At 40.3% G+C, this 12600-nt stretch overlaps 1 protein-coding gene across 3 annotated transcripts in view; it reads left to right on the top strand.

The window, feature by feature from the left end:
* The window catches only part of LOC306921472 (S-methyl-5'-thioadenosine phosphorylase), a 52611-nt gene that overhangs the window by 18733 nt on the left and 21278 nt on the right, over positions 1-12600 (top strand). For 2 of the 3 annotated variants that reach the window (XM_079498605.1, XM_079498607.1), the window contains 3 exons: positions 4205-4307; positions 4625-4864; positions 8816-8938. In XM_079498605.1, the coding sequence (XP_079354731.1) occupies positions 4205-4307; positions 4625-4864; positions 8816-8938 (466 nt within the window). Of the gene's footprint in view, positions 1-4204; positions 4308-4624; positions 4865-8815; positions 8939-10251; positions 12184-12600 lie in introns of those variants that run through there. The other variant, XM_079498606.1, reaches the window with a different exon arrangement.

Genomic DNA, 12600 nt, shown 5'->3' with positions numbered 1-12600 from the left:
GTACCTGAGGGGCCTTTGGAATAGTGGCATTGGCATTACATATTTAAGACAAATGCACTTGAAATGGGAAATGGAGGGGGAGAAATGGAATAAGGTAGGGGTTTTTGTATTTAATGCTACTGACGTTTGTGCACAGCAACACTTGAAAACAATTTTTTTATGTCAATTAATCAAGTCACCTTAATTGATGTGGCAGATGCCGAAAATTGTTTTTACCAGTGGCTTGCAAAGCACTGGTCTATGAATACCCATGAAAACTTCGCCATGAGAGTTGACATCGTCATACTGACGCGTACTTCTGATTGGCTGCCTTTCTATGAAACCCATAGAAGGGGGGACGCAACAAGACACGTTTAATACCATAATAGTCGAAACGGTCGCGCAGCAAAGCAGAGCACACCGGAGCACACCCGCTGATTTAACAGTAACACATTCGGACCTCCTGCACGCAGCCTACCACGGACCCCCGCGCCGACCTCCGCTCCTCCGTGGGGAACCCCGTTGGACCCGGCGATCCGCGGACCCCCGCGATTTCAACACATGAGAGATGTTCTTTGTACCTAGTGCCAAGCCAATGTCAACACTACAACAGACAGCTGTGCGTGAGCCGTGAGGAGTGACATATAATGGCTTGGAGAATATGCTACCTGAGAGTGCACAAATACAACCAAATGCAAACAGTCCATTTGTATTTCCATCAGAGTTTATTGTTATAAAAGGGTCCTTTGGTTCCATTTGTAGTAGGCTAAGGCTACACAGTCGGTTACAGAGTCACCTCGACTGATCCTGTTGTTAAATTAACTATCATCATCAATATTTAATATCACTGGTCTTTTGTCAGGTGTGTGCTGTGATCAAAAAGGGCATCTCAGCCTTATGTCACATTACGTAACCAACCAAGCAAGCAAGGTTAAAAAAAAAATACTTTTTGAATACTTGAATGTAAAAACTTCCCATACTGTAGGGCGGGCCGTTCATAATACAACTCAGGTATGAAGCTGCAAATAAAATTCGCCCAACGGCAGCATTTGGCCCGCGGGCCACACTTTGGACACAGCTGTTTTACATGGAATCCTGTTGAGCAGTGCTTCCACGAAAAAGTACCCAGGACTGCCCATAATTCCGACTACGTGGCTCCGGGTGAGGCATTGGAACAATGACACGCCGACACGGTGTGTCATTGTTTCTCCTTTGATCACACCATTTAACAAACCCCTGACTGTACAGTAAGGCACAGGCAATCTATTGATGGACACAAATCCCGATTGTCAAGGATCGGATTGAGACAAACTATTACTGGTTCTCAACTGGTCTCCTAGGGACCCAGACAATGGAGGTCAGGATGCACATTATTTTTTCACGTCCCAATATTCCTTCATTTAGTCGATCCTTGTGTGTTGCCCTTGCCGAACATTGCTCACTGGTTGAGAAACCTAGTTTGGATAGTAGTATTTAGTAGTATTTATACCACCATAACTAGTAACTACACATTATCAGTCAAATACAAGTCCAGGCAGCAGGTCGTGATCAAGAAATGAGGACATGGCTTGTTTGAACTTGTTGGGACATGTCTCAGTGGAAGCATTACTTTTTCAATGCCACATTGATGATGTCATCGCCACTTTGTTTTCTGCTGCTCCTCCTAAGCAAACCATTTGATTGTTTATTATAGCACCTTCTTACAGTATTTCTGTTTGTGCTATTGTTTTGAAATTGTTTTAAAGAGGTTTGTTGTAATTAGGGATGTCCCGATACACTTTTTTCGTTTCCGATCCGATCCCGATACCACAAATTATATGTTAGCCGATACCAATACCGATACCAGCGAAGTCCACCGACCGGGAATAGTGTTTATAGCTATCTAGCTATATATCTCATGTTATGTTTATAACAGACTCCTCACTCAAATGTGCACTTGCAGTTTGGCAACTCCGAAAGCAAACTCCACATGCCCCAACATTTTATTTACCTGCCATAGTGTCAACCCCTTACCCCTGTGTTGGATCGGTGGTTAGACTGGCATATTCGCCGATACCGATATGACCAAATAAGGGCCGATCCGATACTTTACCGATACAGTATTGGAACATCTCTAGTTGTAATCACATTACATAACCATGATGCCATACACTAAACATTTGCTGCGCTTAGGTGTATTTGCTTCATATATGGTGATTTGTATTGACTGTTACAATGCTAACTATAATAGGTTTCTCTATCTTGGCATGACAGGAATGATGTAGACATTTGATAATAAATGCTTGTGGAAGCCATTTTTGGCAGCAGAATGTTCACTCCTTGCCAGGGACACAAGATAACACAGCCTCTAATAGTGAAAACAAGTATTGTAGTCAGCCCCTAGTTGGTCACATGCGTGCACTCTCGTGATGGCTTCCCTCCAGCGCCACCAGTGTAAGAGAGGCGATGAGGTATGTTTTTGCCCTGTGCTTGGCACATAGCCCTGGTGGAACTCCACCGACAGACACAGCGTCTCCATGGAGATGGAATAACCACAGACTCCAGGATACTGGTGTTCTGTGTTTGCTCCCCCAGTCCTGTGTACCTGTCCTCAACATACCGGGCAGTGGGGTGTCCGTACCACGGTGGGGGCTGTACCAAGTACCCAATGGGCCAGTGCACGGAAATGTGCTCCAACTTGCCACCAACATCACGACAAAGTGATAAAGTGACAAAGTGCTTCTCCCCGACCTCCAGGACATGGAACAGGCCATCATAGGAAGGCCTCAGCGGGCCGCGGTGAGCATCATCGCAAATGAAAATGTTCTCTGCCGACTATAGAGGCAAGCGGACATGAGACTTAGCGAGGAAGTGGTGAGCAACTTGTGAATTATGGCCCTTCCTATTTATGCGATTGTCTGTTGAAGTATGTCCCAGACCGCCCCCTCAGGTCACTCGTGCAGGACTGCTGATGGTGCCACCGACGAATGGCAAGAGACATGGTGATGCTGCCTTTGGTAGCTACGTACAGTATGTGCTGAGGATTTGGAACATACTCTCCCTGCATATCAGGAAGGCAACCTCAGTTGATGGCTTTAAGAGGCAGCTATAAACACTTTAATATGACCTTGCCTCGAACTGATCTGCTTTTAAATTATCTTACCCTTTTTGATTTCACTGTTTCAATTTCACTCTCAACTAGATTTTAACTTATTGCTCTGTTTGACCTGTGCTTTTAATTTGAGTCTCCAATTTCAATGTAAAGCAAAGCACTTTGAACTACATTTATGTCTGAAAGGTGCTCTATAAATAAAAATCATATATACAGTGTTTCATGCAAAGCTATCTTGGTCTTATAGATTTGAAATGCTACTACCCATGTCATGTTTCATAAAGAGTGATCCAATTTTGTTTCATATACTGCAGTGTACAAACAAATCAAACAATTGGTTCTCGTCTTATCCTTAGGTATGGGTGCATTTTGGACTTTATACAGACCATACATACGAATACATTTTTACAAACTGTCTTTGATAACAATTTGAGATCTTAAAAGATGTTAATTAAAAAAATAATCCAATCCTGCAGTAAGCTCTAAGGTGATGTGGTATTTTAGTTATGGTTATTACTGCTTAGTCGCATTTTCTAGATTGTATTTCTCCCAAAATGATTGGGTGGTTGAACAACAGTGCACTCACAAAGAACACCTTCGTACAAAACAATGTATAGTGCCGAAATCATCTGCTCTTTGTGTACTGTCAGACTTGTTCTGTGAAGGTATTTGCTTACTTAAATACTACTGTTGAGTTTGCTATTCCTACATACTCGGGTTTCCATGTGTTTGATCAATATCGGAAACTTGTCTTGTCTTGAAGGTTAAAGGCTGCATTTGTGTCCAATCATATCTCTGATCATTTGATTTGCAATAATCTCTAGAGATTATTATTTGTATAATATTTATTATTTTAGAAAAGGGTTTGTTTACAGCATCAGAGAGAGAGAGAGAGGGACACACTTCAATAATTTCCCCCTTTTTTCTTTTCCCTCACACCCCAAAAGACTTTGCCCATACTGTTGACATAACAAACATTCATGCCTAACAAACAAACATTCAAACAGAGATTCTAACAAATAATTGAAACTCCATTCTATTACTCTATCAAGAACAAATGTTGAACCACTGACACTGGTTTTTCTTGGTGTTCCTGGGTGTTTTAGCCACAACATTTTCCCTCTGCTCCACCAGGACGACCAAGAGATCTCAGACACTGCATGATGGACGAGCCAGAAGTCTTCCAGGCGTTTGTCACATCCCCATGGCAGAGCCCTTCTGCAATAGGACCAGAGATGTGAGTGGACCACTTCATCACCCTTAATCTCAAACCAGTGGTTCTCAACCCTGGCCTTTAAAAATAAAAATACTACTTAATTTGTTTTGAAATGGCTAGGAAATGTGTTAAATGGAAAAATCGACTTAAATGTGGTTAAAATAGCTTTATTAATTCGTTTTTTTTTAAATCACACACTTGAATTTGTAATCTTATTTCCTTTGAGTTATTTTAGTCATGCTATTTCATCACTATGCTTCTAATGTTAAATCACTTGAATAAGTGGTGCTAAATTGAGCACAGCTGAAGTGAATTCCCTCCTCTTCATCTGAGTTTAGGTCTTAGTGGAGGTAGCACGGGGCATGGGAGTTAAGTGCCACACTCGGGGTACTGTATTGACCATCGAGGGCCCCCGGTTCTCCTCGCGCGCAGAAAGTCTGATGTTCCGGCAGTGGGGTGCTGATGTCATCAACATGACTACCGTACCAGAGGTGGTTCTGGCCAAGGAGGCGGGTCTCTGCTACGCTAGCATCGCCATGGCAACAGACTATGACTGCTGGAAGGAACACGAGGAAGCGGTGAGTGAGTGAGAGAATCATCAAGAATCTTTTGTTGTTCACTCATACAGGAACAAGCAGTGGTGTGGCATGTTCCGCAAGAGTGTGCTAACAGCAATACAAGATAATAGTGGCGATAACACTGGATTGTAAGTGACATGATAAAATAAAATACGATAAGACAAAAATAAGGTTATACATCGGGTTACAAAGTACAGGTCAGACATACTAACCCTGTTCAAAAACCTCTTAGCAACAATGGGGAATGTGCAGAACTAGAATTTGTGTGACTCCGGCACGCTCAAGTCTAAGGCAAAAAAAAACAATGACATTGGTGTTACACTAAAAACCACACTTAGTAATGGCGGATTGGAGGTGCTGCTCACATTCCTTGCCAAAAATGTGTCGCCAAGAGGAATGTGGAATTCTCTCAATTGTAAATATAGATTAGGTGGCGAGGATAATATATACACGGTAAGGTAAGGTACATTTCTGATGAATTGAACATGGTGTGGACCCACTTGTAATTGATTGATTGTAAATATTTCAATCAATCAATCAATATTTCAATCAAACATCCATATACATCAAGTACACTTTCAGTACTACTGTGTATTAGTTGGGGAATGGGGATGCACTGAATATTTGGCCACCGAAAATGGTTAAAAAATATGTTTTGGTTTTCGGACGAAATTATTTTAACACTGAGTAAATAATACCGAATGCTTAGAAGTAATACACAAACAGCACAATCCAGTCGGTAAAACACTGTTGTAGGCAGCGTCTCTCTGGGTAACTCTGACACTCCGAGCCGAGATGCATTCTTCCCCGCACCCCCTCTCCTCTCACACACGAAAGCACTATCTCAATTCAACACTCAAGTAAGAAGGAAGGAATACTTTGTAACCAAGCGTTGCTGTTTTCAGCTTGAAATAACCATACTAAAATTCAGAGGGTATATCATTGGTAGGTTAACCATAACTTTAAGAGTCTGCGCAGTGCCAAATAATTAACACCAGCTGTAAACGCTTCTGTCTTTGATTGTGTGTGTGTCTGTCTTTCTGAAATGGAATGGCAGGAATGGACCTGTCAGGCCTAATATTATTAATAATGCATTTTGGCTATGAGCAATAATGCAACTGCAGACATTTTATTGCCTTTTGTTAGGCAATTCAATATTTGTTTAATTTGCAATAATTCAACTGTATGGCATGCTAATGTTTTGAAACATTGTATTGTTTATTTTGTGCTGGGAAAAATAACTGACAATCGACTACCAAGTCTCTGGGCAGAATATCCCCCATCAGGGGTATTCTAGCATGCCCCGGCCAATTAATGGGAGCCCAGGTGTGAATTGACAGTTTGATCAACCAATCATATTTGGAGCTGTAGTCAATGGGCGTAGTGTTTAAGTTGTCATGGTATTGTAGAAGCCCCTTGGGCTGAGCGTATTGGCGTACGCCGTATGGTACAGCACCAACTAGCGAGTCATAGTAAATGTAAATAAATGCAAAATGGCAGCAAGTTGATACCATCACAAGTAATGATGTTGCAGATTTATTATCGGTGCCCTTTTCAAGATGAGTTTTCAATGAAAAAATTGACATTGTTAAAAGAGGTCACCCAACACCGGAACTACTGGAGATGAGCCTAGCTTCAAAGGCCGGTTATGAGCAGCATTTTCAGGCTAGCTGGGGAAGATACCCTGGATTACAGGCTCAGTTTTACACATTGGTTAGTGAAAGGGAAGAGAAGAGTTCATGAAAATCTGCCATACATCTTTCCAATGCATTCTGCTTTCTAAGAGTTTGTACACAAAGGCTCTGGAAAAACTTCACCACCCTATCTAAAATTCATGCATTTATGTAGTTGAAAACAATAAATGGCCACTTAAAGCTGAGAGCCTGGCCCTTCCAATATCACATGTGTGCCTATCAGAGCCAAAATAAATCAAAATGGTGGCGGGACTTTATGTCCATTTATGCCCATGTAACCACATGGTGCTTTCCACTGGGAAGAACTATATTTTCTATAATTTATTTTACACAATTTGGTACTCCCAAACTGAAATGCAGCAAATATAAATCCATAAACCTGAAGCAAAAAAGTAAATGTGTTCTAAGGCTGAACAGGCATTAACAAATGGACTACACTACTTTAAAAAAAATAGCCCTCAGTGAACTTTTCTACACAGAATATTATCTGTATGCTCTGGCCAGATGGAGTCCAAGCAGTTAAGAGATTATTTTACCGTAAAACGATTTGTCTGTGTCAGTCTGACAGTCTGGGAGCACTCTGTGTCCGGCCCAACCCACACAAAAACTCTAATCATGACTTCCTAGTTCTCGCAGCTGACCTCTTCTACCTCCTGTAGCAGGAGCTTGCCACATCCTTCCACCCCCCACCCCCCAACCGGTCCTAGTCCTATCTCCGGCCTTTACATCTTTCTCCTCTTGTCCGTGTACCACATTCCCCTCACTCACCCCCCACACCTCTTCTTTTTCCCCACTAGTACAAATTGTGTCCTGCCCCCACCTCTCTCTGTCCCCTATCCCCTCCCATCTCTCGCACACACGCGCATGCACACACACACACAGCCATCTGTCTTGCCGCAGCCTCCGGTGTTAACCGCTGCCAGAGGAGATTGAGTCAGACTTGAGTCATCGGCTTCACACTCTCCTTCCGTCTACGCTCCAAGGGATAACCACAACATCATTATGAAACCAGGTTATTGAAACTGGGATCGGAACAGAACTTAGCACAGGAATTTGACTTGTTGACATTGTGTTCTAATGGAGGCAGGGGTATTTTACAGTTTAACAATAGACTTTATTGTCATTATTAGATAGTTGTGCATTGAAACAGTAAACTTCACTGGGAATTTAATTTAATTTAGAATCATCTAATCCTCTAGTGCAGTGATTCTCATCCTGTGGGTCAGGAGGATATTGCCCCCAAATAACTGTCAAAACACTAAAAATGTATTGATAATATAATATAAAAAACAACATAAAATAAATGTCATGCCATTTTTCTTTAAAATCTTAATATTAGTTTTCATTGTGATACCAATGAATATAACATAACACAAATGAGTACAGTTATAATACATTAGTTTACAACACACTCAATGTATTGATCATTAAAAACATTAAAGGTATATTCAGTGATTTGACTTAATCTAAATATCACTTATTTTTTCTTTTTTTCTGGATAATCCTCCCTACTATAGAGTGTGCTGACCATATAAGGAGTTCCTCCCTGTCCCCAGTGAGCCCCTGGGGTCAAAAAACCCTAGTTTCGGTTTGGGCTTTGGGTGGCAAAGCCTTCATCCAATCAGGATGAGAGGGGCCTTCATCCAATCATGATCGAGTGGGGCGGACCTTGGTTCACGTGCTGTTGGTCTGTTGTACTTCCCCCACTGTAGAGCGTGCATGTGCACATCTTGTTACCGGAGCTGACCGGGTTTTTTTCCAAATCACTGAATGCTCCTTTAAACACGCTCAGAATATAGCACTTAAAAATACAGATCAGTTGGGTGGGCCACAATCTCTGTTTTTCTGGTTTATTAAAGGGTTATGATTTTGTTTTGTGCTGCTGGCGTAGTGATAAATAGTTCCATGTTCATGTTCCATGTTTCAAATACCTTTACAACCGCCGTATTTACTACAGCTTTATAAGTCCAAAAATCTGAACGAACCCTTTAATTACATTAAAAAGCACATTCATTTTATTGTTAAATTGTTAAAATGTTATAATTAAAAACAAATATTTGTCATGTGGAATGTTGATTTATTTCGGGGAAAACAAAACGCATATCCTGGATGATACACAAGCAGTCCTCCGTTCCCGTTTCTCAAATTGACTGGCCAGTGATTTAGCAAAATCACTGATTTATCAAATTCACTGTAACACATATTCATTTTCAATTCCTAACACTCTTCCATCCGTTTTCCATCCCTGTCTTTGTAGGTTTGCGTTGACAATGTGATGAAGACGATGAAGGAGAATGCTAACAAAGCTAGTAGCATCCTGCTCACCGCTATCCCTCAGATCTGCCAGATGGACTGGTCTCACACCATAAAGGCCCTGAAAGTAAGTGCTGTGTGTGGGTGTGTCTGTGTGTGAATCCGGAGCAAATCTCGCAATGGGCGCAGGCACATCTTCGTGTCAGAAAACGCCTAGAGCAGGTGTCTCTTCCGGGTTTTTTTAAACAGCTGGCGGGTGGAAATGACGCTCGCTCGCGGCTTAAACTTATAGTGTCGTAAAAAAAACGGAAACGTGTTGCCGACGCTACAAGTTGAAGCTGCGCGCGAGCGTAATTTCCATCCATCAGCTGTTTAAAAATTTGGAGGAGATGCCTGGACTAGCCGTTTACTTGCCGCCTCTTGACGTGAATATCTGCCCAAACCGCTGCACCTCTTGCTGTCATAATTGTTGTGCATGCTGCTAGTAGGCCAGGGGTGTCCAAACCCTTTTCAAAGCAAAATATGAAATGACCTTATGGCATAACACTATAGACAAAGTCACATACAAATGCATCTTATTATCCTCAAATTTATTTCAAACCATTCAGAATGTATTTCACATGACTACGCTGGCGGGCCATAAATACATTTTAGCAAGGAAGCATCGGGAACAACAAAACCGTTATAGGAAGCATCGGCCATATAAAATATGCCCTCCTGCCACGATTGGCTCCCGGGCTTTGCACATCTGACTTACACCACTGTTAATATAATATCCCTTCAAAGCATCTTTTAGTAAATCAAAAGGCTGGTAAATGTTGTTTAAAAAGAATTATGAGTGGGGGATACTGTCCTTGACTTTCTTTTTACTCATAAATTAGAATATGAATACAGCAGAGGCCTGCACTCTGGATAAAGACTCTGAAAGGACTATAAGAGACAATCCAAAAATGCTTCGGTGCATGCAGGTAGACTTACCTGCATCACATTGAGAGCGGCTTGTGCCGAAACATGTCCATCGATCAATGTAATTCTCCTATAATATAAGTCTCCTATTTAGTCCTTTTTCATTCGCAGCTGCCGCACCAGTTACGACGATTGTAGCACAAGTTGTGTAGACAGGTATCTACATTATCTTGTTTAGTTGTATCTTAAAATATAGTTTAGACAACCAGAGGGACGCAAACAAACACTATCAAAGACCCAGATTTGTTTAGATATGTTGCCCTCGTTACATTGAACTATCTTACTTTATCTCTTGGATAAACAAGCATGTTTATGGAAGGCACATGTAGTAAAGTTGTTTACTTAACTTTTGTCTGCTTTTCAGTCCCAACAGTACAAGCGTAAGGCAATTTGCATGCATCCTAATGTAGTAGGCCTATCGTAACTGACAAGTCCACTATTCTAAGCATCTGCCTTTTGCGTTTTGTATTGCAGTCACAAGCTCAGTCTTCAGTAATGCTACCAAAACACTGAGTGAAGCAGAAACACATTAACAGTAGAGAACGTTTCACCTCCCAGAAGCATCACTGTCAACATCACTATCACCAACCTGAAACAATGGATTCTACATCTCTCTACAAGGGGGTTTGTCATCTATCACAATCAAGTGCCTGATTTGACACGGAATGCATGTTTATTATTCTCTCTAAGAACCTGGAACTTTTACTGTGTTTTTTTCCCTCCTGCTTTGGAATACACACCCATTATTTTCAAAGCGCAAAGACTTCATGGGACAACGTTTTTGACCTTACCTTGCAGCAACAACTACGCAAAGCATGATATATTTGGGTCAGCAGCATTTTTTTCCCAAGATAACCAACATTTTGACAAATCAACTTAGTCTTTGAGGTCTTCTTGAGATTATACAATATAAGATTATACAATAGAAGTTATTTTTCCTGAATTTATATTTTTTGTGGTGTAAAAATCTGTATTTTTTATGCCTCATTGCACGAGACGTGATGAAAGATAACGGTTAAAGAACAAATGATGTAACTGCTCTCAATGCTACAGCGAATATTCAGTGATCTCAAGTGGCATGTGATGTCTTAAACTTAGATTGATTTGCATGATTTACATAATGCATTTTGAAACCAGTAAGCAGAGCTCGGCCAAGACTGACGGCATTCCCGTTATTGCTGCTGATCACGTTTTAAACGTTTCCTCCATTTAACTTCTGAATATGGGCTTCATGAAAACAATTATTCAGTGCTGAAACACTGCATATCAAAAGAGACTATTAGAGTAGACTATTGGGCTCTTGTGGGGCAAAGTTTCACTACATGTATGTATGGTAGAATTATTTTCTCTTCTTTATATAAATTGACCAAAGTGCTTGCACGAATGCAAAATGAGAACAGGTGCAGCTTAATAGTATAATTGTAAAATGTTTTCCATTCTGTAAATTGGTGGTTACAAATGGTAATTTGTTGCTGAATACCTCCTTTTGGTACACTGGCCTACAGTGGCAAATAGCAGTAACTACAGTAATCTTTGTGTTTTTCAATGTCAAATGTCATTACTAGGTCTTAGATTTTATATTAACACATTATATACAATATCTCTGCTGTTGGGAAGAAACCACCTCCAAAATCTTCATTTTTCAGGAAATGAAAAAACAAAATACTTTTTTCAGAAAATGAAGAAAACCCTAAAAACAAATCAAAGTTGGTATTCTGACTTTGCATATTGTCAGTTACTTGCATGTGTCATTATAATCACCAGTTTACACACATTGCATCGCGCGTTACAATAACTTCTGCAAAGAGGGATTCACAGAGACAGATTTGCAGTTTCAGTAAACTTGAGAGAACTCGGCGAGTCTGACTCATAGGTCTGACACAGGGGGGGGGGGGTTAGGTGCTTTCACAGACAGCTTGAGGCTGCAATGGAGTTGAGAGGTTCTTTCCAAAGTGTTTTTTTATACTTTTGATTGGTTCAATATTTTCGAAAAACAACACAGACATAAAGGGTGTTAATAGTGTTGATTTATGGGGAAAGAAAACTCAAAAATGGAGTTAAGTGGTATCCTCCCGACAGCCACGATATACTATCTTTATACTACAATATTCTATTCCAATTTTACTTTTGTCAGCCATGCACTGAACTTTGTTTTATTGTTTGATTAGTCAGTTATTAGTCATGGATATTGCTTTTTGTGTTTATAGGGAAGTATACTTCTCATAATAATTTACATTAAATCAGTATGAAATCACTATATTTCTAGTCATCTTTTAATTTGAGAACTTAACACATTCATGAAATATTGCCACAATACATAACCATATTACAGCCCTTTGCAGTCCATTTATTTTTGCTTGTCAGCCCAAATTGTGTCAAAGTTAATAAAAACTGCGATTTATTTAACCTTTTTCTGTCTTTTTTCTATAGGCTATTTATAGCCAATACATATATCTGATGTCCAACAAAAGGTTACAATCTATGGCTACATTTTGATAAATTACTATAGTTTACAAACATATTAAGCATATAGGCTATTAATCATCCATTGCGGTGCAGGACAAAATAAGAATTGAAAGTTACTTAAGTTTTGCTAAGTAAATCAGCTTTATCACAAAGCTGTAGTGAGGAATTCTTCATTTTTTATTTTACATTTGATAAGTTGCAAGCTACTGTATACCGTGGCAGAAAATTACTTGTGCTTAACCAATTTTCAATCTGAGTCTCGTGCAAATGAGTTACTTATTTTTATGGTCTTTATGCATTATTAGCTGCATGCCATTGGTAAAGGCCCAGAGTGGAGGTGTCACTCAGCAGCACATG

This window comes from Electrona antarctica, assembly GCF_951216825.1.
Source record: "Electrona antarctica genome assembly, chromosome: 4".
In the NCBI taxonomy this organism is placed as follows: Eukaryota; Metazoa; Chordata; class Actinopteri; order Myctophiformes; family Myctophidae; genus Electrona; species Electrona antarctica.
This window is presented reverse-complemented; position numbering and strand designations above follow the sequence as displayed.